General features: G+C 41.3%; 1 protein-coding gene across 1 annotated transcript; it reads right to left on the bottom strand.

Moving 5' to 3' along the window:
* Positions 1–1,029: 1,029 nt before the first annotated feature.
* otogl (otogelin-like) lies at positions 1,030–22,471 on the bottom strand. Its single transcript, XM_055155360.1, has 57 exons — positions 22,399–22,471; positions 22,113–22,155; positions 21,858–21,903; positions 21,569–21,647; positions 21,398–21,490; positions 20,488–20,642; positions 20,154–20,275; positions 19,189–19,394; positions 17,794–17,918; positions 17,609–17,715; positions 17,419–17,525; positions 17,232–17,357; positions 17,044–17,152; positions 16,918–16,964; positions 16,702–16,847; positions 16,500–16,626; positions 16,220–16,397; positions 16,018–16,142; positions 15,736–15,945; positions 15,474–15,642; positions 15,321–15,395; positions 14,895–14,938; positions 14,635–14,800; positions 14,311–14,418; positions 14,086–14,224; positions 13,285–13,419; positions 13,057–13,203; positions 12,340–12,459; positions 12,057–12,173; positions 11,334–11,490; positions 11,108–11,134; positions 10,853–11,032; positions 10,491–10,769; positions 10,281–10,398; positions 10,126–10,205; positions 9,162–10,048; positions 7,942–8,119; positions 7,718–7,860; positions 7,622–7,645; positions 7,453–7,542; positions 7,192–7,381; positions 6,388–6,605; positions 5,528–5,669; positions 5,266–5,451; positions 4,429–4,641; positions 4,244–4,348; positions 4,032–4,139; positions 3,819–3,920; positions 3,640–3,744; positions 3,378–3,418; positions 3,227–3,290; positions 2,940–3,118; positions 2,765–2,869; positions 2,567–2,686; positions 2,436–2,481; positions 1,305–1,384; positions 1,030–1,230 (listed from the first exon to the last, which is right to left on the bottom strand). Exons 1-57 carry the CDS (start codon positions 22,469–22,471, stop codon positions 1,030–1,032), a joined length of 7,812 nt encoding a protein of 2,603 aa, XP_055011335.1.
* Between the last annotated feature and the right edge of the window lie 1,420 nt (positions 22,472–23,891).

The raw sequence follows: 23,891 nt of genomic DNA, 5'->3' as shown, positions 1-23,891 counted from the left end.
GAAGCCGTGGGTAAGGCTGTGGAAAGTCCCAGACTATTTAGATCCTTGACAAAGATGAATGTCAGATAGTTGAAGTGACTCAAGGTTTTTCCACTCAAACTAACACCTCAAAGCTGTTACATGCAATTACATGCCATGTCATCATAGCAGCATGAACTTAAATGTAGTGGACATTCTGTGTCTCACTCAACAAGAAATCTTCAAGTCTGTATTATAATGTATGGGAGGAGAGAGTTTATGTGTAAGTTCAGCCCACTTGCTTTGGAGAATATAAGCAGAGGCGGGGGCAGCGAGAAAGAGTGAGAGAGAAAGTTCACATACCACTGACAGCAATACAATACGTCACTTTTTAATTTCAGTGTGTTTATGTAAGTTGTTAAATATGGCCCAAACTGTATAGAACAGCGTAGAGTGTGCTCTGGCTGCAGGAGCGGGTGTGGCTGAGGCAGCGGCCAGTATGGAATGATCGGCATGTGAGGGGAGAGAAATAAGGCTGACTGCTGTAACAGTCCAGTGAGGGGTGCTGGTATTAAAGGTGACTCCACCATAGCAATAACAGCTCCAGGTCAAAGGTCAGCTGCTGTCAGCACAAGGAGGCTGACTCAGGCAGTAGTGTGTTTACTCACATCACTGTGAGCCAAGGACATATTAAGGACCAAGACAACATTGTGTTTGTGTGTGAAGAAAATCTTTATTATTTTAAGCCATTTCAAAATGTACAGTTACTAATTGCCAGTCAGAAATAGCAATTTCCAATAATTAAAGCATCAACATTTTGCAAAGGTAGATATCAAAATAGATATAAAAATAAAACACTGGTTGCATTAAAGGATAATACACATGATCTAAATGACAGTGTAGCACTACCAAAAGGACTAGGGAGCCAAGAGGCCAGCAGAGGCTTGGCTACTGTTCACTACAGTGCAGAGGATGTGTGACAGTGAGACATACAGTACAACACTACTGTGGCAGGGCCAGTCCATTAGTGGTTTAAACGTGGCACTCTTCACACGCATGCTGCAGTGTGTTTTAGTTCCACTGACACGAGCAGTCCAGAGGCTCCTGGAAGTTGTACTCCACCACAGTGGCGTTTCGGGAGCAGTAGAGTGTGACGGAGCGTGTTTGTAGAGCACTCTCCCGACAGCATTTACAAAAGCGAGCGTGACTGTTGATATTGAAGTTGAATATGGTCGCAGAGGGGCATTTGCCATCACAGGAATAGACAGTCACCTTTAAGGGAAGAAAACAAACGGAGAGAGCTATAACAATAAGGAGACACTGACTGATAATGATGTGTTTCTCACTGGTGCATTGCTCCTGCAGTCATCTTTTCTTATGGTGGTTCTTATAGCCACACGTTTGCAGGTTTTGCCATCTTCTTTACCTATAAATGAGATACACAAAATGATTTACAAAATAAATGGTAGTAATGTATATTATTTATGCTGATCATGCTGTAAAAGGCAAGTACAAGTTGAAATTAAAAACTGAAGAAGCATGTGAGGTCTGTGAAAAGGTATAAAGATCACAAAAACACATGTGTGTCTCTTTGTTGCCCAGCAGTAGAGCTTTCAGACTGATGTTGGAGGTGTGGTCTGGGATGATCATTTAGAGCCGAACTAATGAATAAAGGATCAGATTTCAGTGGCACACTTTATGCCAATACTATAGTTATCTTTACAAACACTATACTTCGCAAATAGAGGAAGCATGCAGATATGGTATGTTAGATGTGTAAGTTGAGGGTACCTGTGTCACAGTTAGTACTACCAGTGGGAGTGACTGGATTAACGGTAAATGGTAAAACACCCACTCCAGAACCTGGTGGGATCACAATTGAGTTCAAACAACACAAAGAGTTAATATAATGAGAATTACAGAATGCAGTGAATGCAGCCTGCATGCACGTGGGTGTGCATTGGGAGTTACTGGGCCCAGCCAGGCATTGCGGTCATTCAATACAGACAAAAAGCACAGCAGGATAAAGTTGGAACCACTGCACCTGACATTCACCAAACGGCAAGATCCAGGCTGAAGCAAGCAAGCAGCGCTGCACAGAGACCAGAGCTATTTCAGTGTTTCAAAAAAGTTAAAGTCAAACTTTCACATTAAACTCAAAGGACTAGATAATCATAGATTAGATCATACACAGGTATAATTTCTATCACTTTAAACATGTAAGAAACCAAATACGTATTTGGTACTCTTAAACTATAGCAGTGCACATACTGTATATGTAATGCATAAGATTAGTGGACATTTGATAAAAGTTGTGACAAATGTAACGGCAGGCTCAGCATACTGCTCCTTCAGCCTCCTGTATACACCAGCCCACGCCCCCAACAGCCAACAAGCCCCTCCGACTGCCAGGCAACAAGGCGCTCACCGCTCTGATCCAGCACTCTAAGCATTACCCAAAGCACTGTGTGACTTACACGTCCTGCAACATCCATCCACATAGCTCTGTACCACACCACCGTTCTGTAGGAGGAATATAACACACTCATATCATATAGAATGAGTTAGAAGTTAGATGGAGCATGTCTTTAGATAAAAGAGAGCAGACCTGAACACACTCTGTGTCGTTGAATGGAGGACATATGACCCCTGAGGCCAGGACCACTGCCCCTACACTTGTCTCCATACAGTCAAACCGTGTGCAGTTCTCTACCCACGAACTCCCTGCCTACAAGAAAAAGTGGACACATTTCATAAAAATATTGTCATACAAGGTAGCAAAGTAATCGCTTTGGTTGACTCTTACAGCAAAAAGCTCTGTGGTTCCATTTTCATTAGTAAAAGTGCAGGAGATGTTTTTACATGAACCACAGCAGACTTGAGGATCTGTGGATGGTACATAGATCTGATGCTGAAAGAACACAAAAGCAGTCATAAATAATTTCCACAAAAAATACTAGGTCTCTATCTTTGCTACATACAGGTCCACATTTCTGAGAGCAGTTAACTGAGCTGATCTCCATAGCATAGAAGCCTGTATCGGGGTCCTTGCGATGCAGACAGTGCACAGTGTAGCACATTTCTCCCTCAAAATATTGCACTAGAGACTGGCCAGGCCCCAGAACAGTCACACCCTGGAACAAGCACACATCTGCTTTCCCTGTGGAAGATCAGCACAGTATTATGTATCAAATAATAGTTAGATATAGGGCACATACAGCATTGATACAGTACACTGGTACAATTGTACTGGTTCAAATGCACTTACGGCATACATGTTGAAGGCAGTCACAGTCCCCATTGTTTTCTGGAAGCTCCACCCTCACCTCTCCCTAAAAGCAGAGAGCACTTTGTGAATACACTCTTATTTATTCAATGTATTTATTTGTGGATATTTTGCATTTCCTGTTGTAACATACAATTTGACAGCTGGGGAGGGAGTTGTCGTCACATTGGCATTCTGACAGCAACAAAAACAGTTAATTTACATGTCATGGATTATTAATATTATTAAATTTAATCAAGAAATATGATGTTTATATATATATATATATATATATATATATATACACACACATTTGGACACACACCCACACACACCCCCACACACATATATATATATGTGTGTGTCCAAATGTCCAAATTCTAATTTTCAGACAGCACATAGTGTAATATGTGTACCACAGTGATACTGAGGGCAGCAGTGTCCTGGGACTGTAGTTGTAATCAGAGAGAGGCCTTGAGCACAGCTCATAGAAGACTCTGAACACAGGTTCACATCACACACTGTACAATAAAGACAACAATCTTAGTCTATAAACAACCGTAAGTGTGTTTGATATAAGGAACTGCCTTCATACCACAGTGATAACGTGGACAGCAACTGTTAGTAGTATTCAGATCCACAGCCAGAATTTCCCCATTGGAACAGGATGGAATAGGCTCAATGCATGATTCACACACTGCATACACAGAACAGGTATTTGTGTGGTAGGCTGATGGCAGTAAACAGCTTGACCTCATAAGCAAAAGGTCCTTACTTCTGCCCGACCTGTAGCAGCCATTAAACTTACCACACAGGTACGAATAGCAGCAGGATCTGGACCCTCTGACCTCCACCAGAAACTGGTCCTCCCTGCATTCAGGGGAGGACACAGGAGGGCACGCCATCGGGTCACACTCTGAAAAGACCAGGCACTTTAAAGGCCATTTAAAGGCTAGTGCAAATAATAAATACAACATTTGTGCATGTCTGCAGTGCATGCTAGATAAAATAAGCTCTCACCACATCTGTACTCTGGGCAGCATGACGTAGCACTGTAACCAATCACCAGTCGGTTTCCATAGTCACAGGGTGGGGCTTCATTGTCACAAATGGTCATATTGCATTCTACAAAGAGCAGTAAGAACATAGATGAATCCTATGTCTAATCCATGTGTTATACAGAGTAAAGTGATCTTCAAACAGACCACAGATTTTCTTGGGACAGCAAGCTCCCTCCTCCAGCACATCCAGCACATACTCTCCCTCTCTCTCACAGAGAGGAGTGGGCACAGAGTCACAGTCTGGCTCCACAGACACCACCGAGCCGTTCTCCATACACTTGTACAGACAGCAACCACGCAAAGAGCCGTTCCACACTTCGCCTGGGGCCCGAGGGTTACCCTCATTATCTGTGCACACTGGGAATCCCAGCACAAAGATACAAAGGGATACAGTGAGTTCTTTAGTACTATGTGACTACAATATACACTTACATAACACTGACATCATACCTAGGGTGAGAGAATCTAAAGAAGAATCATTGTAAAGGTGTACTATGCCACTTTTTAATGGTGGGGTTCATCTAATGGCTTGTCTCCAAGGAAATGTTAATACTTTGCCTAGGATGTCCCACAGTATGGCATTAAACTAATCTATCTTGCATTTATTCAGTTATGGGTGTTTGTATAGCTAAAATATACCTTATATGCATTCTTTCTGTGAGCAGGATTGCCTCTCCACAGATATGACTTATTACCTGGCCTGGAGGTATCACCTGCTTGTTTCCCTAGAGATAAGACACATTTAATGCTATATTATGGAACATTCCAGGAATCACAAGGTATTTTCCAAGGAGACAAGCAAAGTAACAAAAATTATATAGTGTAACATTTAGGATACATAATTTGATGAACAATCAATTTTTGGATTCATGTTTGGAAAATAATTTGGGAATAAAAAATAGGTTGCAAGTACTTTTTTTAAAAAAAGACATATGCTGTAAATATTTGACTACACAGCACAGAATTGAGGCAGTGACTGACCACAGCGATCCTCTGTGACACAGAAGGGAGAGTCTGCGCGGTGCAGGATGGTCCCGGGGCGGCACACACACTCCTCTCGGATAAAAGAGCAGGTGGTTTCCTCGTAATAATCTTTATTAAGACATGTGCGGCTGGTGCATGTGCTGACACAGGGCTGGTACTCCTTTCCAGGGGGACACCGTAACGCTGCAAGACACAAGAGAAGTAAGACAGATACAGTGCTGTTTAATGGTGTGTGGGTTACATTTTGTGCAGCTCTTACGACAAAAGTTGGGTCTTCTCCAGTTGATGCACACTTGATGTGTGTAGCAGACTGCCACATATGCAGCCAAAAAGTCACATTGGTGATTCTTGTAGTGCAAATCTCCAGCCCATATGATGTCACAAAACTGCTCTGGGGGAACCTGCTCAATACAATACATATATTAGCATAATTAATGGTCGCCATGGTGGCATGGTAAAAAAAAAAAAAAAATATATATATATATATATATATATATATATATATATATATATATATATATATATATATATATATATATATATATATATATATATATATATATATATATATATACACACACACACACACACACACACACGCGCGCGCGCGCGCACACACACACACACACATGCGCGCGCGCACACACATATATATATAAACAAACTGGAGTTCCAGCTCAGTGCAGGCAAAGGGCAATGAAGAAAGTAATAACTTCACTAAAGGACTAAAGGTTAGTTAGAAAGCATTTTACAGAATAAGCATTTCTGCAATACCAAATATATAGCAACAAAAAATCTTATATACCCAATTCACAAAAAAATATCCACATTTCCTTATATTTCATGTTTTTTACCCTTAGATGTATCACAGGTAGAACAGTAAGCACACATCCCTATATTCAAATTATAATCCACTACTTTTGCTTGTCTCTAGAGAGTAATAATCACTATTCCAGTCTTAGAGTATGGTAAATCATATTACCATACTCTGAGACTGGGATATTGCTACTGCCTAGGTAGTTTACTAAATTCTTCATCCACTCATGAACCAATATACAAGGCATATGAAATCTATTTGCCACTAAACTACCAAAGTTATCTAGTGTATTAATGAAGGACCTTGCTGTGACAAGGCACAAAGGTTCTCTGCTGTAGCATGGAGATGCAGGTGGAGCAGTCTCCGATGGTGCAATTGTCTCCAACCCTGCGCGTGTGCTCTGTCTCATCTGTGGTCTGCACTCTCCACGCATGAAGGAACACCACCATGTCACCCACTTCTCTCACCACTGTGCCGTTTGGCAGCTTTAGGTCATCCTCTGGGTGTCCATCACAACAGCCTAGAAAACAGAAGTTGACATGTCAAACCATATATTAGTGCATAAACAAACACTTAAGATTTTAGGATAGTAACAATTATTATCATCAGCATCTTAATAAGTAATAATAAATACAAAATGCAACGATAATATTCACATAATTGTGCTTGCGTGATCAAAGGGAAGAAGTTTGATCTTATTTAATCCTCTTCCTTTTCCTAGTTCCAACTTATAATACTTAGTCATAATACAAACATAAGTGATCTACATCGTTTGTATACATCCTTTGTTTGTGGTACCAGTTTGCTCCCTAACAATGCTAGTAATAATAATTGTAATCAGAATTTCACATTTTGTTTAAAAGTACTTCAAATGTGTAAATAGTTGGACACATCTAAGTCAGAGGTGGGATAAATTAAAAATTTCACTTTGAATTATAAATGGAATTTTAAGAAGAGATGCTTTCTGCATTTGAATGCTACTGTAAGCTAGCTTGTCAAATGTAGTAACTACATAAGGATGACACGACTATGGCAGGGACAGTGCTTTGTATTCAGTACAATACTAGTCCTTTAATGATCTCCCCGCCAGAAGCTAGTTTTCTTACCACAGAGGCCTCGGGTGGGCACAGAGCCATTAGTGGGAGACATGTACTGCAGCACCATGATGCCAGTGCTGTGGTACCACTGTATACCGATCCCTCCTGGTGTATGGAGCAGGTACATGCTGCCGGTGTCCTCCACATACAGAGAGTGCCGTGAGAAGGGGAGCCTCACAGGCCGGTAGTTCACTGTTACCTGGACAAACAGCACAACCTCAGTGTGACTTACATAATGTTTATTATAGGAAATTAGGGAGAGCCACTGACCTTTCGGTCTAATCTGTTGATAATGATCCTGTAAGATGAGGTGGTGATATTCAACTTCTTGAAACACAAACCGGATGCACCAGTGGGACCCTGGAAGGAAACAAGACTGGATTAAAATGTGGGTTGAAACTAATAATTTTATATTTTTGTCTCTCAGTACTATACTCACATAGCGTCGGATAGAATTAACACTCTACAAAACAAGAATACATATTATATAAAGCTATGATACTTTTTACATATATTCATTTTACGTTCCTCTTACCTGACTTGTTGGACATTTTTCCACTGTACCAATTATAGTCTCTCTTGGTAATTTCACAAGAATGTAGGAGCCATTATCATACAAGGCTACATTATTTCCATCAAAGGTGATCACTCGCAGGTCTGACATCACAGTGCAACGACCTGAAAAAAGACTTGTAAGCATGAATGCGTGTATAAGATGACTGAAAAAGAGCTATGGCTGTAATGACCATGTAAACGTACAGGGACACTGCCACTGTGGACAGCAGGGGTCGGAGCTGGTGAGGACAGGCAGGCCCAGCAGGTTGCACTGTGGCTGAGTGGTGTTATAACGGCAGTGCAGAGACGAGTTGTGAAGCAGAAGCTCTCCATTGAAACAGATTAGCTCGGCACACTCATCGATGCGGTAAGAGTATGGCGGCTACGGAGGAAAACAAAGATGTGTTTGAACCAAGCATTTACATTAGACCCTGTCCAAATGCCCATTGCCCACTATAAAAATTATTATACTGTGTTCCTGACGATCCATTAGTTGACTAAAAAAGGGGTGTGGCCAAAGCTCTCAAAAATAACTATTATGCATCTCTATGTATCTGACTCCAACTGTACTCACAAGACTACACCTGCAGGAGAGTTCATGCAAAACAATTTATTCAGATAAAAGCACTAGGAATACATAGGAAAATAGAAACACTAGGAATATTTCTATAAAGATCGATTAAACTTGTGAATGAGAATTGAACCTGCCTTTTTTATATATAAATACCACACTATACCAAAACTTCAGCTAACTCACTCATTCGCTTTTCTGTTGTTGCCCCATACAAATTCTTATTCTATTTATCTAAATAAAATGATTAGTTGACTAATACAAATTTTGGTTGACTAAGACTCATTAATAAATGATTAATTGACCAAAATACCAACAGCCCTATTGAACTATACTTTTACATCAGATCCTGTCCACAGTGCGAATTATTGGTTGGTATGATACTGTCTGTGTATTTGTCTTGTCCTTAACATCATCAGATGGCTGAAAAAAGTGTTTTTTATTTTTATTTTGGTTCATTATAAAATGTATTACTACAATTATTACAAAGTTAAATAAGGTCCACTTTAACACATACACAATGCAAAAGGAATTATAATTCACAACCAATACAGCATCACTATAGCAATAGCTGTCAAAGTTTGAAGTCGGACAAAAAAGTACTTGTTATGAAATGCCTGTTATCACTACAAGCTAAACTATAGCCTAGAGGAGCAATTTAAAGATTCCAATAGCCCTATCTATCTGTACATTAAAAAGTGTGTTTTAAGTGGTGATACTATTTCTCTTCTCATTGTAAACGTCTCTGCAAGTCAAAAGAATTTTGAATCTATTGGTATAGGATAGAAGCAGACAAACTGGAAAATTAGCTCTCCTCACCACCAGTAGCTTGTTCACAGTATGTGTCACTTACTGTACAAGGAGAGGTTGGCAGAACAAAGGGAGTCATGGTGGATGCTTCTTCTGTTACAATAGTAGGACTTGTGGCTATTTCTGTCGTCAAGAGCTCAGTAGTGGGCTCAGCGGTTGTAGATGGTGTAGCAGTGGTTGTCATGGTGCTTGTTGACGTCTCCATTGGAGTAGTAGTCTCTACGGTAGTGGTCTCAAGCAGTGGGGTTGTGCTCTCAGTGGTAAAGACAAGTGTAGTTTGGATGGTTGTAGTTGGGGGCATGGCAGTAGGAGTGGTCGGGGGAGCGGAGGTAGTAGTCGTAGTTATCTGTTCAGTTGTTATCACTGGGGTTGGGGTTAGTGTTGGTGTGGTGATAAACACAGTAGTCGTTATGGTAGGAGTAGTAGTGGGTGGTAGCGTTGTGGCTTTGGTTGTAGTAGAGGGAACAGCTGTTGTGGTAGGAACAGCAGTAGTTGTAGCAACCGTAGTGACCATCTCAGTAGTGGTGGCTTCAGGTGAGGTGGTTGGAAGAGGAGTGGTGGTAGTGGTGGGGAGCAGTGAAGGAGTGGTAGTGGAAGTAGTTGGTAAAGGAGTAGTTGGCGTAGTGACCAGCTCTGTAGTTAGTGTGGTTGTAGGAGTAGTTGGCAGGGGAGTTGTAGTAGTAGTAGTAGGAGTGAGAGTGGTGGAGGCGGTTGTCATCATTGCAGTGGTAGTGGGAGCAGCAGTGCTGGTCAGAAGAGTGGTAGTGGTATCTGTGGTAGTGGTTGTTGTTGTGGTGGTAGTTGTGGTGATAGTTGTGGTGGTAGTTGTGGTGGTTGTAGGCCTTATTGTAGTAGTGGTTGGTTGGGTTGTAGTTCGGTTTGACCGTGTCACATATGCAAAAGGAGTAGGAGTAGGGGGGAGCATCACACCTACAACAGTAAACAATAAAATGTAAATGCCATGTAAACTAAAGGCACAATAACAAATGTGTGCTATTTGAACTTACAGTCCTCTGTGTACACACATCTTCTGGTCACTTCATCAAGAACCATATTCTGTGGACATCGTGGGAAGCATCCCTCCACACTGTCAAACACAATTATGCTTTAGTGCCAGTGTCCTGGTTAAGAAGACTTTTGATTTAAATGTTCTCAAACTTACGGGGGCAAAAACTGGCAGCGTGTAGCATCGGGATCACTACATGTGTGGACACATGGACTGGCACATGGCTGGTAGCGCCACTCACACATCATACGGTATGGAATAACAAAACTGCTTTCTACAAGAACAAAAATTAAAATAAATGAAATTCAATATTTGCATCATAGAAGGCTTTTATGGTATGGTATGAGGTATGAAGGAGTTCCTGACCCTCCAGTGTAAAGCTGCTGCTGGCCTTAAAGCCCTCCGAGGAGTCATATCTTTGAGCTTGTGCGGCTGCTCGTGTCAGGGTCATAAAGGTTCCTGGTTGGCTCATCAGTTCAAAGGAGCTGTGTCCGGGCAGGAATAAGCCCTGGTGCTGAATGAAGGTGGCCCTGCGACTGAACTCTGGGCCTCTGGTCCAGCGCTCCAGGTGAAGACTGCTACGGCCGGATACTACCAGGAAGTAGTTAGGCCGCTCTGCAGATTCTAATGACACCACAGGGACACCTGGTATGAGGAGAGGGGAAGGACTTGGATCAGCTCGGGAACATGGCAGTATTGCATATTTGTGTGAGAATCTGAGCACCCACGTGATGTTTTATCCTTCTGCAGTCCTGCTGTGATCATGAAGTTGAAGAGTAAGCCTGGAGCAGGCATCTGGCCTGCTCTCTCTCTGAACAGAGGAAAGACAGTGCTGCTGCTGCGATTCACCCCAAACATGGTGTCATTATACACAGCACTCACTATGGAGAATGGGCCATCACCTAACTCTGATAGGAGACCAAACAGAATATGAGGAATATGCCATGCTACAAGCAGTGCATGTTAAGTGCTCTTCTACCTACCCTGATTATAGTATTCACAATCATAAGCTGTAGAATAAGAAGAGGAGATGAAGGTTTATCGATTGTTATATTTAGAACACACATAAAACACAATAACATCAAAGTGAGTTTGACAAATGAAACAGCACTGCACTGCCTCCTGCAGACTACTGCAATAGGTAAAAAGGAGAGAATGGACAAGCTGTTATCCTGTGTAACAGACACGGGTCAGTGATGCTGGACTTACGGCAGGCAGAGGGTGACCTCCAGTGTATGGTGACCCCTTGCTGGCAGCACTTATGTGCATATGCTGCGATAGACGTGCACAGACACTCACAGTCACCCCCACGATTACAATTGCAAGTGTCAGTCAGACAGTTTCTGTAGAACCAGGCCACATCCACCTGGCAGAAAGACAAGCCATGTTAAAAAATGCATGTACACATAAACACTCATTATATTCACTACAATGTGGACCAGGATAGGGGGATCACATGGGGGAGCTGCTGGGGGTAGGTAGGGGGTGACTAGCTCTCAATAATTCACATAGGAAAGAAGGGGTGAGTTTTAGGGACAAAATAATCAAAAGAATTGGGTCAAACTGAAATGGAGAGTACCATATAAATATAGTATGCTTTCCCAGAATAATAGATTTATATTAAAATTCAGTATATATTTGATTTCTTGTAACAGATAGGATTCTTGAAAACAAAATCTTCCAAATATTATATTATTTTGCAGAAATGTCAAAAAGTATAGTTCCAATGTATTTTTTCAAAAACAGTAGTACAGGTAGTACTGTTTCTGTTACTTGTTCACTTGTATTGAAATGACCACTAACAACTATTTTTTGGACATACTGGTGGCTCCCTCTGCTGGACAACAACAGACAGGAAATGTTCGCGTGTGAGTTCATAATTAGATGTAAAAGTGTGTCAAGAGCCACCTAATGACAGTTCAAATGACTCACCACATTGTGACAGGGAGCAAAGACGTCACTGTAGAGAAGAGCACACTCCCTCTTGGCATATGGCTGTCGGCCCAGGTCCCCTTCACACGGTCGGGCCAGTACATAGTCACTTTCACACTGATGCACACATCAACACACACGCACAGCACCATGTGATTAAGTGTCTGATTACTCTTAAATATCACACAGAACTCAGGGGAATGGAGTCCACATGAATTACAGATGCAAGTTGAAAAGAAGAGTGAAAGAGTAAGTGAGGGAGAAAGTTTGTGGTGCTTCCTACCTGCCCCAGGGCCCAGCTGTCTCCAAATGTCTGCGCATTATTCACCTCCATGTGGCTCGAGGTGGTCATGTCATTCACCGTCACACTGTCAAAGTTACCACACATCCCACTTAGGTGTCCCTGCAAACACAAACATGGTCACACAATCGCATTTGCATAACAACAACAGTAACACTCATACATCATGGATGTAATGATACACAAACCTAACACAGAAATGTAGCAATATTTTCTTGAAATTGTGGCATTTTCACAGACTACAAGCATTTTCACTGACATACAAGCCCAAACATACCAATAAATTAAAGAGAAATTAATCTTCCATTCAAATTTGGTCATAAACATGGTTTGAACTTCTGAATTTCACTGTAATGCTATTGTGGGGTCTTTGTGATAAATTCATAATCTCAAAAGAAAATTCCTGTCGTTGAACATCAAAGATTCTCTATGCCTGTGTCATCCAGGAAGTAAAAATACATTTATATATAAAGGTCATTCATAAAATTCCAGTAGTCAGCAACTTGACCTCTTTCTTTGGGCACAAAGCATTGAACATGCAAAGTGCATTAGTGTAAAGGACTATTGCTACCTCCCTTACTGTTCTCATGAAATAATGAGCTTTGAGTGTTCTGTCTGTTGTGCAGTAGGTAGGCTCTGCAGGTTGCGTGAGAGGCACACCTGCACACCTATAGTGTGGGATTGTTTTCTGACCCAGACCTTCCACTGAGGCCCAGCTCGGATGTGGACAGTCGTTTTGCGGTCCCAGAGGATGGTTAAGTCCTGATTTGCAAAATGAACAACCGTGTAGTAGCCTGCCTTCCACAATTCAAATTCAAATCCTCTTCCAATAACAGTGGATGGACTCTGGAATAACAGATCAGAAGTGTTTTAGAGCTAAGGTGGAAATGAGTTGGCAGAATGAGTTAACCAGAGGTGAGCTCCTACAGGGTTGCCCGAGTTGTCCATGAAGTAGATCTGGGTAAGTCCCACGTGAATGACCAGTGTTTTCAAGCACACAATGCCACTCTCATAACAGTCCTTGTTTTGGGCAATGATGGACACCTCAGTTTCCTCTGTGCTCTGATGAAATAAAATACATTTATTCATTAAAACTCTAAAAAGAAAAAGAAACATTTACTTTAAATTTTGTGCTACTTTGATAATAATTCCTGTAAAATAAATATATTGCAACACAATCCAGACTGGAGGAAACTGTGTCATTCCAGGTAAGTGAAAGGTGACAGGACAGGAAGTGGCTGTAGGCTATTAGGACAGGGCTGTGACCTCTGTGGCCATTCTCTGAGGTCTGAGTAGTGGTCGGCCGCCTGTTGGATCTGAAATGCTGTGTCTGTTGAGCTAATTCTAATTCTATATCCCTGGGAGCGCCAGAGCCCAGGGCTTTGAATTGAACACTAGTGCCTTTGTGTTGTTACAGCTTTGCCCAATGTCTGATAGCATTACTGCAGTGTAAATGAAGCTATGTACAATGTTCACACAAACATTAATCTTAATCTTGTTCTAATTAAGTGTACAGTTTATATCAGGATAAAAAGATACAATTCACTCCTGGTTAAAAACACAAAAAATCTCTCACTTGGCTCTCAAAGGCATGATTGCTCTATACACACATACTTTAACACAATCAAGTAGAAACCGACACCTGTGTGGTCAAGGTAAATTCCAGAATCTTTCACTGAAATGCAAAGACTGTGTACTTAAGTGAAGCTGTGATGAAGCATGACTTACTTTAATGAGGTAGACCTGACAGTCTGAATGGTAGTCATACTCTAGTCCATCAAAGGTATGGTAGTGTCGGTCACTGTAGATAGTGCACACTGCCGGACATGGGGAATAGCTGCAGTTAAAATAGCCACGGTGACACACACTGATAAAAAAAGAGACATACATTAATTGTACAGTATGTTTTACTCTATCTTTTTAAAACACGTCATCAACAACAAAGCTTTATACCATCTGTAACATGGAGTCTCAACAGTTTCTCCAGGAAGGTATTCAAGTCCCAGCCAAGCACAAGGACAATTCTCTGGATAGTAGCACTCTCCATGGTGCAGGACCAGTCTTTAAACATAAAAAAGGCAAAGAAAATCATTCATCAAAGTAGCTGCATTCCTTTTACTTATCTACTTCACATATTATAATATAATGTACATATGTAAACCAACAAAGGCTTAACTTTAAGACCTAAAATGCAGTATTGTTGTATATGTTGTATTTTTACTTCTAGTGTAAAAATTGGTAGCTGTGCTGTTTTGAGAAGCTGCAGTTGGTGTTTACCCAGGAGGACAGACACATCCCGGTATGCAGGGCGTGTTTGGAGGGCAGGTCATATTGAGCATGAGGTTGCGGCAGGTTGGAGCACAGGCCACCCCTCCTCTCTGCTCGTTGCAGCTGTGGTACACTTTACCCTCTGGACACTCTCCAACTTCTGTGCTGTCTGACTCTGCAAGGGAGATACAACAGAGAATCAAACAAGAAAGTTACAAAAAAGTCATAAAGCTTAAATGGAACTAGGGAAAATGGTGATACTGTGAGACCTTGTTCCTCTTGCACACATTCCATCTTCCCGTTTCTGCAGAGGCTGTGAAAGAGAACAAGAAAAAGAAGGCGGTAAAAAAGGTTAGCTAGAATGCACTAGGGGTGGCCTCTAAAAAAATCAGATCACAGTTCTTCTGAGCTAAGCTCATGATTTTGATTTCATCACATTTCATGCAGTTAATATCTTTTTATCCATTAACTAAACCCATCTGCTGCTTCACATTTCACTGCGATTTGTGAAATCTACATTTCATTTATAGTGAAAGCATGATAGAGGCTGATAAATAGGAGTCATGGGTGGGAAAGTGTCTGTGCTTGAGCTAAAAGCTGCATTACACAGTGAAGGACTCAATCACGAAATGACAATCTCATTAAAATATATCGTATCGTCACAGGATTAGCTCACAATTCTATTGAACACTCACCAGGGACCAGATACACTGAAGGTTACCTCTCCTGGCTGTGACACACCTCCCATGGAGTAGCAGTGGCACTGAGACCTTATGAAAAACCAAACACTTTCAAATGACCATCCACGTAGTTTTGATCACTAGCATAGATAGGCTTTGAGGTCTTACAGCTGCACACAGCGCTGGCGTACATCATCATAGTAACTGTTGTGAGGACATCCACAGCCCTCTGCACACTCGGCTGGATCACAGGTCTCTGGGCCGGACAAAGCGCGACATGAGCGGCCACAGGAGGAGACACACGAGTGGTACAGCATCCCTCCAAGACACACCACGCCTGCTCACAAGACATGACTAATTGTTACTATACTTTTATGACATTAAATTACAGTAGTTATATATAGAGTTATATTGTTAATATCACACTCACCACACTCAGACACATGTGGCCTGAAGTTGATGTCTGCTCCATGTTTTGAGCAGAGGTATGTATAATGAGCCAGGACAGTGCACAGGCAGCTGCCACCGCAGCGACACGCCTGGTACCGGCACTGCTGTTGGTACATGTTAGGACTGATGTAGCCATGGCATGGAGCAAACACACTCCCCACAAGAATCTCACACTGGTTTGCATAGTATACTAGGAAATGCATTATACACATTAATTCACTGACCTTAATGAACACATTTAACATGTTCTTAATAGTATTACCATTGTGCTGGTTCATCTCACATGGGTCTATGATGGGGATATTAACAGGAGCAATGCAAGCAGAAGACACCTTCCAAGCATTACTGTGCAGCTGAGGAGTTCCTTCGATCATTCCAGAGGGAGATCTAATAAAACATGCATCATCACATAAATACACAAAAGAAATAAACAAGCGATTTTAGAGATGTGTTAAGGTTGTTACAGGAAGTCATCTCGTAGATTTCCATTAAAGGTACCACAAAGGCCAAGAGTCAGTCCCCGCCAATAATTTTCGATCTGCAAATAGATCCGGCCCCCTTGACCATCATAGAGAATTCGCAGACCAATATCTGTCTTTAGTTGAGTAAATACAGAGGTGAGTTTTCGTATTTGAACTGTTTCTGTAAATTAAACAACAGCTTTAGTCATTTACTCATTTTACATGTCAATTAAAGTACAATGTCCCTTTTCAAATAAATAAATGTGTCAGTGTCCTATCATACCATCCACATAGGGCAGAACAGGGGCTGGGTTCACTCCAAAGATTACTTCCCCTTCCCGGGTCAACGTGATTTGACGAGTCATGTCTTCATCCAACACCAGAGTCACTGACTGAATACACACCTGATGCTACAGAAAGAATGCTAAAATCAACTGCCAAAATTTTAAATCCTATTTCATCTATTCTGAATAAATCCCATGTACCTCGGCACATGTGGTGTACTGGAGTGTGACAATAAACTTGCTGCTGGTGCGACTTTTGGCTAGAACATACTGGCATGCCCCTGGCTGAAGGAACATCCTTCCATCAAAGGTGGTGACAAACACGTCCCCCACGACTGAACACTCAGCTTAGGAAAACAATATAAGTTTAGATTTCAGAATGAGCATCTGGGCCAAGTATAATATGCAGAGATTTACCAGTGCAGTTGTTCTCTGTGCAGTTCCACACTCCACCCATGCACACGCTGGAGCATAACATTTAACATTTACTGTACATCTGATCAATTTTGACAAGTCTATTGTATTATATGACGAAGTACTAACCAAACACTACATCCTTGCTGCAAAACATGCCCTTGTTCATATGATGTGCCATGGTAAACACAGGGACACTGGGAAACAGCAATACATGTTCCATTTTGTAGGATAAGGCCTGATAAAAGATACAGTACAGTGTGATGTATTTGTAAAGCACAAGTAAAACATCACTCAGAGGTGAAACACTTCTGTACCATCAGGACAGTAGCAGCCATCCAGACAATGCAAGTTTGTTCCCAGACATTCTTTTTCAAATGTGCATGTGGGTGGACAGCAACTGATGCAGTCTCTATAGACAAAACTGTCCTCACAGCCATCATCTTGAGACAAATACAATATTAGGTGTTGCATACTAACAATAAGTGTACAAGGGAGTCTTACTGCAGGATGGAAAGCTGTCTCTCCACTCTCTCACAGGATACCCCACATGTGAGCAGGCACGAGTGTATTCAACCAAAGCTTTGCAAAAAGTATCCTCATCATCAGACCTAAAGGCAGAAACAAATAAATATGACCATTTCATACAATTCCAAAAGATGCCTGTAAACATACATGTGTAAAAACAACTTACACACAAAGGTCGGAGACACAACTGGCTACAAACGGATTAGGATCAATATGTTGATGACAAGACAGAAAGGGGAAGAAGAGAAGTGCACTGCATTTCTCTATGGCATCCTGTGTAAGATATAAGCATATGACACATCATAATATCCCCTAGTGCTTTATGCTGGTCTTTGTTACTATTGCTCTTACATCCATGTCTGACTCTGACTGGCAAGGCCCATTGAAGTCAAGATCTACAGCAGGACAGTGTCGTTCATGGGGCAAGTCAACAGCCCAGCTGTTAGCAAACACAGCCGGCTCATCTGTTCGGATCCCTTCACAACACAACATCAACACAAAACACTCAGACAGAGGCACAAAGAGCTTCAGAGGCTGGTAATAGGCCTGGGAAATGCTGTGTTTCCACACTGCAGAGGGTTAATAGAGCTGTTAAATCATTTTATTTATATTATGAGGATGTATATGGGACAACAGCAGAAAGGAGCAGTTACTTAGTGAGCAAGTTATCAGAATATTTGGTATTTTTTTTGTATTTAAAAAGGCATATTCAATTCATGGTTCACAAATTGAATCTGCCTTTATATAAATACAATGCTTCCTAGTACTTTTTACTGCATAAACAGATAGTTGTTTTGAATGGTCTACCATGCAGGCGTAGTCTTGGGTCAGATCAAGCTCCGGGGGTCTAAGCATGGCTCAATGGCACATGTTTCCAGATTAGCCTAACCTGGCTAGGTACTTCTGGCGGCTCCCTACCCATTGAACATGTGCAGTAGTGCTCTTTTCTCCCACGGGCACACACAAATGTATGCAAGTGTGCGTGTGCAAGGAGCACGGTCTTGTGTATCACGTGACTGCTTTGACCAATCAGAGGAAGAACAGCTAGAGAGGAGCAGAGTGGAGCCGGAGCTAACGATTCAAAAGCTGTTTTTAAGACAACTTAAGGATTTTGAGCTGAGAAAAAGTTTGTGATCAAAAATAGGTAAAAATCTTGACAAAATCCAACATTTTTGCAAACTGTAGGCGCCCTGTCAGCCGAACACGAGCAGTTTTTGATTACACTGCGCTCTATGCGAAAAATCCTTTCTGGGCCAGAGGGATTTTTTTGCTGTAGTACCAGTGAGTTGCCACTATGCCAATTCAAGAGAGCTTCAAGTTAGCAATACCCTTTCCAGTTATTTTAATAGATCAGTGGGTCAGATACGTAATAGTTACATAGATACATAATAGTTCTGTGAGTGGACCAATCAGTCGGCTGGACATGTCTTTAGTTGGCCAAGAATTTCTTTAATTGACTACAGCCCCACTGTGACGAACTGAACTCAAATAGCAGGTTAGTAGTCACATAGAGTTGACTTATTTCTGGCCCCAAGTCATACCTGAACTATAAATTATACTTATAAATATACTTTTACCCACATCTACTCAGAATTGGTAATTTATTATTTTCATTAGGTTCTGTTTAATCAAGGTCTCGTCAATGCAATACTATACTCTTGTCCTGGCCTACACACAAACACATCAAGCAGACAAAGGCTGCATGATAGTTCAAATCAGTGAGGAATCCACAATGCTCAGTCTTACCTCGGGCAGTAGTGAGATCATCCCGTGAGAGGTGGTTGAAGTTACCACATAAACCACAGGGGGCGCCCTGGTGATCCTCACTCATTTTTAGGTAAACGCCTGATTCCCCATCCCAGGCTAGAGAGAACCCAAACACACTCTTCACCAGCAGGTAGTCAGCCAGGCGTTCTATAAATACACCTCCGATAGTATGTGGCAAGCTGAGCCTGCGACAAACAAACAAACAAAGAAACAAACAAGTATATTATATATCTACTTGGGCCACAGCAGTTCAAGCTTATTTGAAAAGTGCACTATTTATGATTTCTGGTGGAGAGTCTGAAACGTCTGTGTCTCCATGGAGGTGCTTGGGTTTTGTCTAGTATGTTCCAGAGTATCAGAGACATGCATAGACAATTCCCTACATTGGCCTGCTGCAACTCAATCACTTGGTTAGCTCTTAGCCTTGTTGATGAGACAACATACATTTCATGAGGAGAAATGTTTAATTGTCGCAAAATCTGAATCTCAATTTAAAATTAGTAGAATTATAAAACAACAAAGGGTTTACACGCTCAACAAATACTTTTAACAAGGCTTTGATCTCATGGTTATTATTAATAATTTGCTATTTTTGAGGACTAAAGCTAATGGCAATTGGAAAAAAATATATGAGCCTGGCTCTAGAATTCTAAAAAGTCCCTGGATTAGCTTGATGGCAAGTCTATCAAACTAGTCCAAACATCAAACACCACATCTCCTTTTTAAAGCCTATGCAAAGTATGGTATAAACCCTATTTCCATGGAAACTGGTGGCCTCACAATAAAAACACCTATAATTGAATAAACTAAAAAAGATTAATACCATACTATGGAACATTCAAATCAGGCAAATCAATAACATCACCATGGAGACAAGCAGGTGGCAGACCCTCCACTAGAAAAGTTACATAGTGAAACTTTAAACAGTGTAAATGCATACTGACCGGTGACCACCTTGATGGACTTGATAACCAGAGATGTGAATTTCTTCCTCATTAGGGAAGAAGAGGCTAAGAGCTCTAGGGCAGGAGTACACACTCCCCTCGCACACTCGGCTGTTATGGACCTGAAAGAGGATCAAAGGGACGCGCGCAGAGGAAAAACAGTATTAATCCACACCCTGTAACGTGACCAGTCTATCTAAAAATACGCTCAATTGTCTGTGATGAGATGAACCCAGCCTAAACCTGAGCACTAACACCTGACACCAACTTAAATCTACTTAGCTCTATTTAACTGCTTCAAATCAGCAGATAAGCTTGATCTATACGCTCTTACCCACACGGTGTACTGTGGCATGGCTGAATGGCAGTCTTGGGCCAGGATATAAGAGCAGGTGCCGGGGAAGTAGAAGTAAATCCCATCAAATGTTTCATAGTGGTGCTGACCCCATGACCGGCAGATCCCGTCTCTGTCCTGGCCCTGGTTTGGTACTGACGATAAATGGACAATTTACTCACACAAGATGTTTGCAGTGATGACATCCATGAACACAATGAGGAATTTGAAATACTAGGGAAGTGATAGGGCTAGTGCTGCACTGTCTTTCGTCATCCTTCTTTTCTACTAAACTTATCAGAGGAAAATGAACACCTGATTCTCTAAAGACTGTTGTTACAGGAATTCCCCCCCTAGCTGGTGGTGCCAAGATGCTACCCAAGATTCACCTGGAAAATGACTGAGAGTGACTCACATGTCATGAGTGCCTTTTTATCACCAGGAAAACTACAGAGAGGTTTGGATTCTAAATTCTATATTTTACCTGGATTACGACAAAACATCTAATTCAGAATTTACATAATACTTGCTGTCCAGTAGCTATGATAGAATGGTTGTGTATCATGTACAGTCTGAAGGAACAGGGTGGTTTTGTCTTCTGTGGGAGCGATGGGGGCTTGTGTCTGAGCCCTCACTACAGTGGCTCTGAATATGAATTAAAACTGGAATGAGCAAATCTCAGAAAATCTGATAATTAACATTTGCCGTAGAGCTAATTAAAGCTTGTTGAAGGATTGGAGAGTATGATGCATTCAACTCAAGTCTCACACATTCTTGTATTAATTAGTGTAATACAATACGATTATTAGGCATTCAAACCAAATGGTGAGCATATAGCCATATGTGTGTTCAGTCAACCACAATCATACTAAATGAAATGTAATGAGTTTGCAGGTACAGTATTACTCACTGATCTGGCAGCGGTCTCCCATTGCCTGGAACTGAGCACAGTCACACGCACCACCCTCCTGACACCAACCTCCATTGAGACAACCACAGTATTCTGGAGAAGATGAAGTCAAATCCACTTTGTCCATTTTAATGTAATGTGTATTTCTCTTTATAGTTTTAGAACAGTTACCTGAAGAAGCATCTCTGGATGTGTAATTGTGCACAATACCACGTGACAGTGCTCCCTCTGACAGCAGTGGCCTGTATGTCTAGGACATAAGAAGCAGCAGACACTTAAACAGCATCATTGACACAAGTGTAACTGGCTGTAATTGCGTCAAGATGAGTGGGACAAAGTGAATGTGTTAGTTAGTGAGTGTGTCTTGTTCTGTACAAAGCCTGCTTTGTGCCCGTTTGGGTGTTTGTGCGCATGTGGGTGCCCTGACCTCTCCTGGTTCTCTTAGGTGTAGTGTACCAACCTCCTCCCCGAGGAGATCCCGTTTCCTCCGAAGTGCATTAGCCCTTCTGCGCACACAAACATGCACATTAGTGAGAGAAACAGTCAGAGGGGAGACTTAAGTGCACTTTACACCACTTGAATCTCGACTCCAAACTCTTTTCTGAACCCTCTCGCACTCAGAAGCACATACACACACATACACACACCATCACAGATCTCTATCTCACCTCCAGTGACAGCACTGGGACATAGAATGATTGTAATCATCATTTACCTCTGTAGTTTCCCTGTTGATAGTGAAAGTCGGCTCTGAGCTCCTAAACAACACAAAAACAATTCACCTTTCAAAGTGCAAGAAGGATTTTTTTGGCAACAGAAACAACTGTTTTGTCAAAGCAGCTTAGGGCCACATATAAATATAATTCTACATAACAAATAACAATATGAATGGCACACAATTAATGTATTGTACATCCATGAAATAACCATGTTATAATATTTATAACTAATTGCTCTTTTCCCTGTAACTACAACTTTACAAAAACAGGTGCCATGCTTACCCTCAATTAGCAGCAGGTGAGAGATGGAAAATGACATAAGAAGAAATCTTTCCACTGTCCACTTTAAGTTCATTTCAGAGTCCGAAAGAAGTCCCGCCAAACTTTAACGGCGCATCTCTGTGGTCCCGGGAGAAAGGGCGCGGGAGGACTGGACACACCGGGACGATGCGGAGTTTGAGGCTGAAACCTACCTACACCTACCTGCCCAATAAGTCTACCTGCCCAATAAGTCTACCTGCCAGGAGGCGACGGCCCCTTCAGCTCGGGACGGGAACAGCACCTATGTGAATGTGTGGGCAGGACTGGGCAGGACTGGGCAGTATACTGGGCTGTTATGGGCAGGTAAGCACGCTGCCAGCGCACTCAACCTGGTCTATTATCCTGGCATCTTTTACATGGAAGATCCATGATCTTTTACCATAAGCTAGCAAACTTACCCAGCTAAAACACCAGATATTTTAAATAAAAATGCAGCTAATATCATACTTTCATAAATACTTGTTATTTGGAAAGCATATTTAAAAAAACAAAACAAAAACAACACAGATCATATTATAATAAAATTAACCCTATAATTATAATAATTCAACTAGCAAAAGTAGCGTTATGTATGCTAACATAGCGAGCTAGGTTTTCCTTTTACAAATAATACATTTAATGACGTATATTTATGTATTGTGTATTAAAGTGCAAACAGTGATTTATTTAGTAAAAATACCTTTAGCTCGCATTCCGTTTGGCCAGAGTGCACTAAGGGGCCCCCCAGTCCCTCCTACATTTGTTTGGCCCAATGATTGTAAGTAGGAGCGAAATAGCCCACATAAACTGAACACTGATTCCTCTATGCCTAAATTCCTACAAGTACACTCTAACCTGGAGGTCTGTTTGCCGTATTTTTAACTAACTTGTTCCTAGCTGTCACAATCCCTATGGCACATCACTAATATATTCACTTGCATGATTTTTTAGCCATTAGCACAGCTTTAGAAAAGCTTTTACTGAGTGGAAAGTAAAACAGGATGGACCGCCCTTGCCAGTCAGGTCTTAAGTTTTGCCTTAGATACAGTGTTTCTAAAATTTAAATTACCACCAAAATTTTATTGAGAATTATTTAAATTTTAATGTTAGCATAACATTTATATAAACAACACTTTTAACAACATATTTGTAGTAAATATTTATTTGGCAAATTACAATGTCTGACTGTGATCAATGTGGAGATACAGTAAATAGACAGAAAAAGGATACAATCTTATGATACAATCTTAGTATGAATTTGTAACAGGAACATAATGTCTCCATTTCCTTTATGAATATCATACTTGTTTTAATCGGATATACTCTGAAATCTATCAAACTGAGCATTAAAGTATTGAAGTTGATGGTGAAGCATATACAGTATAACAATCATGTGATGTTCAGGTGTAGAGTGGACCAGTAATGAAGAATGATTGGAAGAGAGGTAGGGACAGTATTTGAAGACTTGAGGGCAT

This window comes from Boleophthalmus pectinirostris, unplaced genomic scaffold, assembly GCF_026225935.1.
Source record: "Boleophthalmus pectinirostris isolate CB_2022bp ecotype Guang Dong unplaced genomic scaffold, ASM2622593v1 HiC_scaffold_2, whole genome shotgun sequence".
Lineage (NCBI taxonomy): Eukaryota > Metazoa > Chordata > Actinopteri > Gobiiformes > Gobiidae > Boleophthalmus > Boleophthalmus pectinirostris.
The sequence above is the reverse complement of the archived record's forward strand: the minus strand, read 5'-3'. Positions and strand labels throughout refer to the sequence as shown.

Excerpts from the sequence above, each read along its gene's own strand:
- otogl (XM_055155360.1), bottom strand. The coding sequence starts at position 22,471 with ATGAACTTAAAGTGGACAGTGGAAAGATTTCTTCTTATGTCATTTTCC. Across the intron at positions 17,153-17,231 it reads TGGCTGCTACTGTCCTGATG|GCCTTATCCTACAAAATGGA; the intron begins GTACAGAAGTGT and ends ATCTTTTATCAG. Across the intron at positions 16,143-16,219 it reads AATCTACGAGATGACTTCCT|ATCTCCCTCTGGAATGATCG; the intron begins GTAACAACCTTA and ends ATGTTTTATTAG.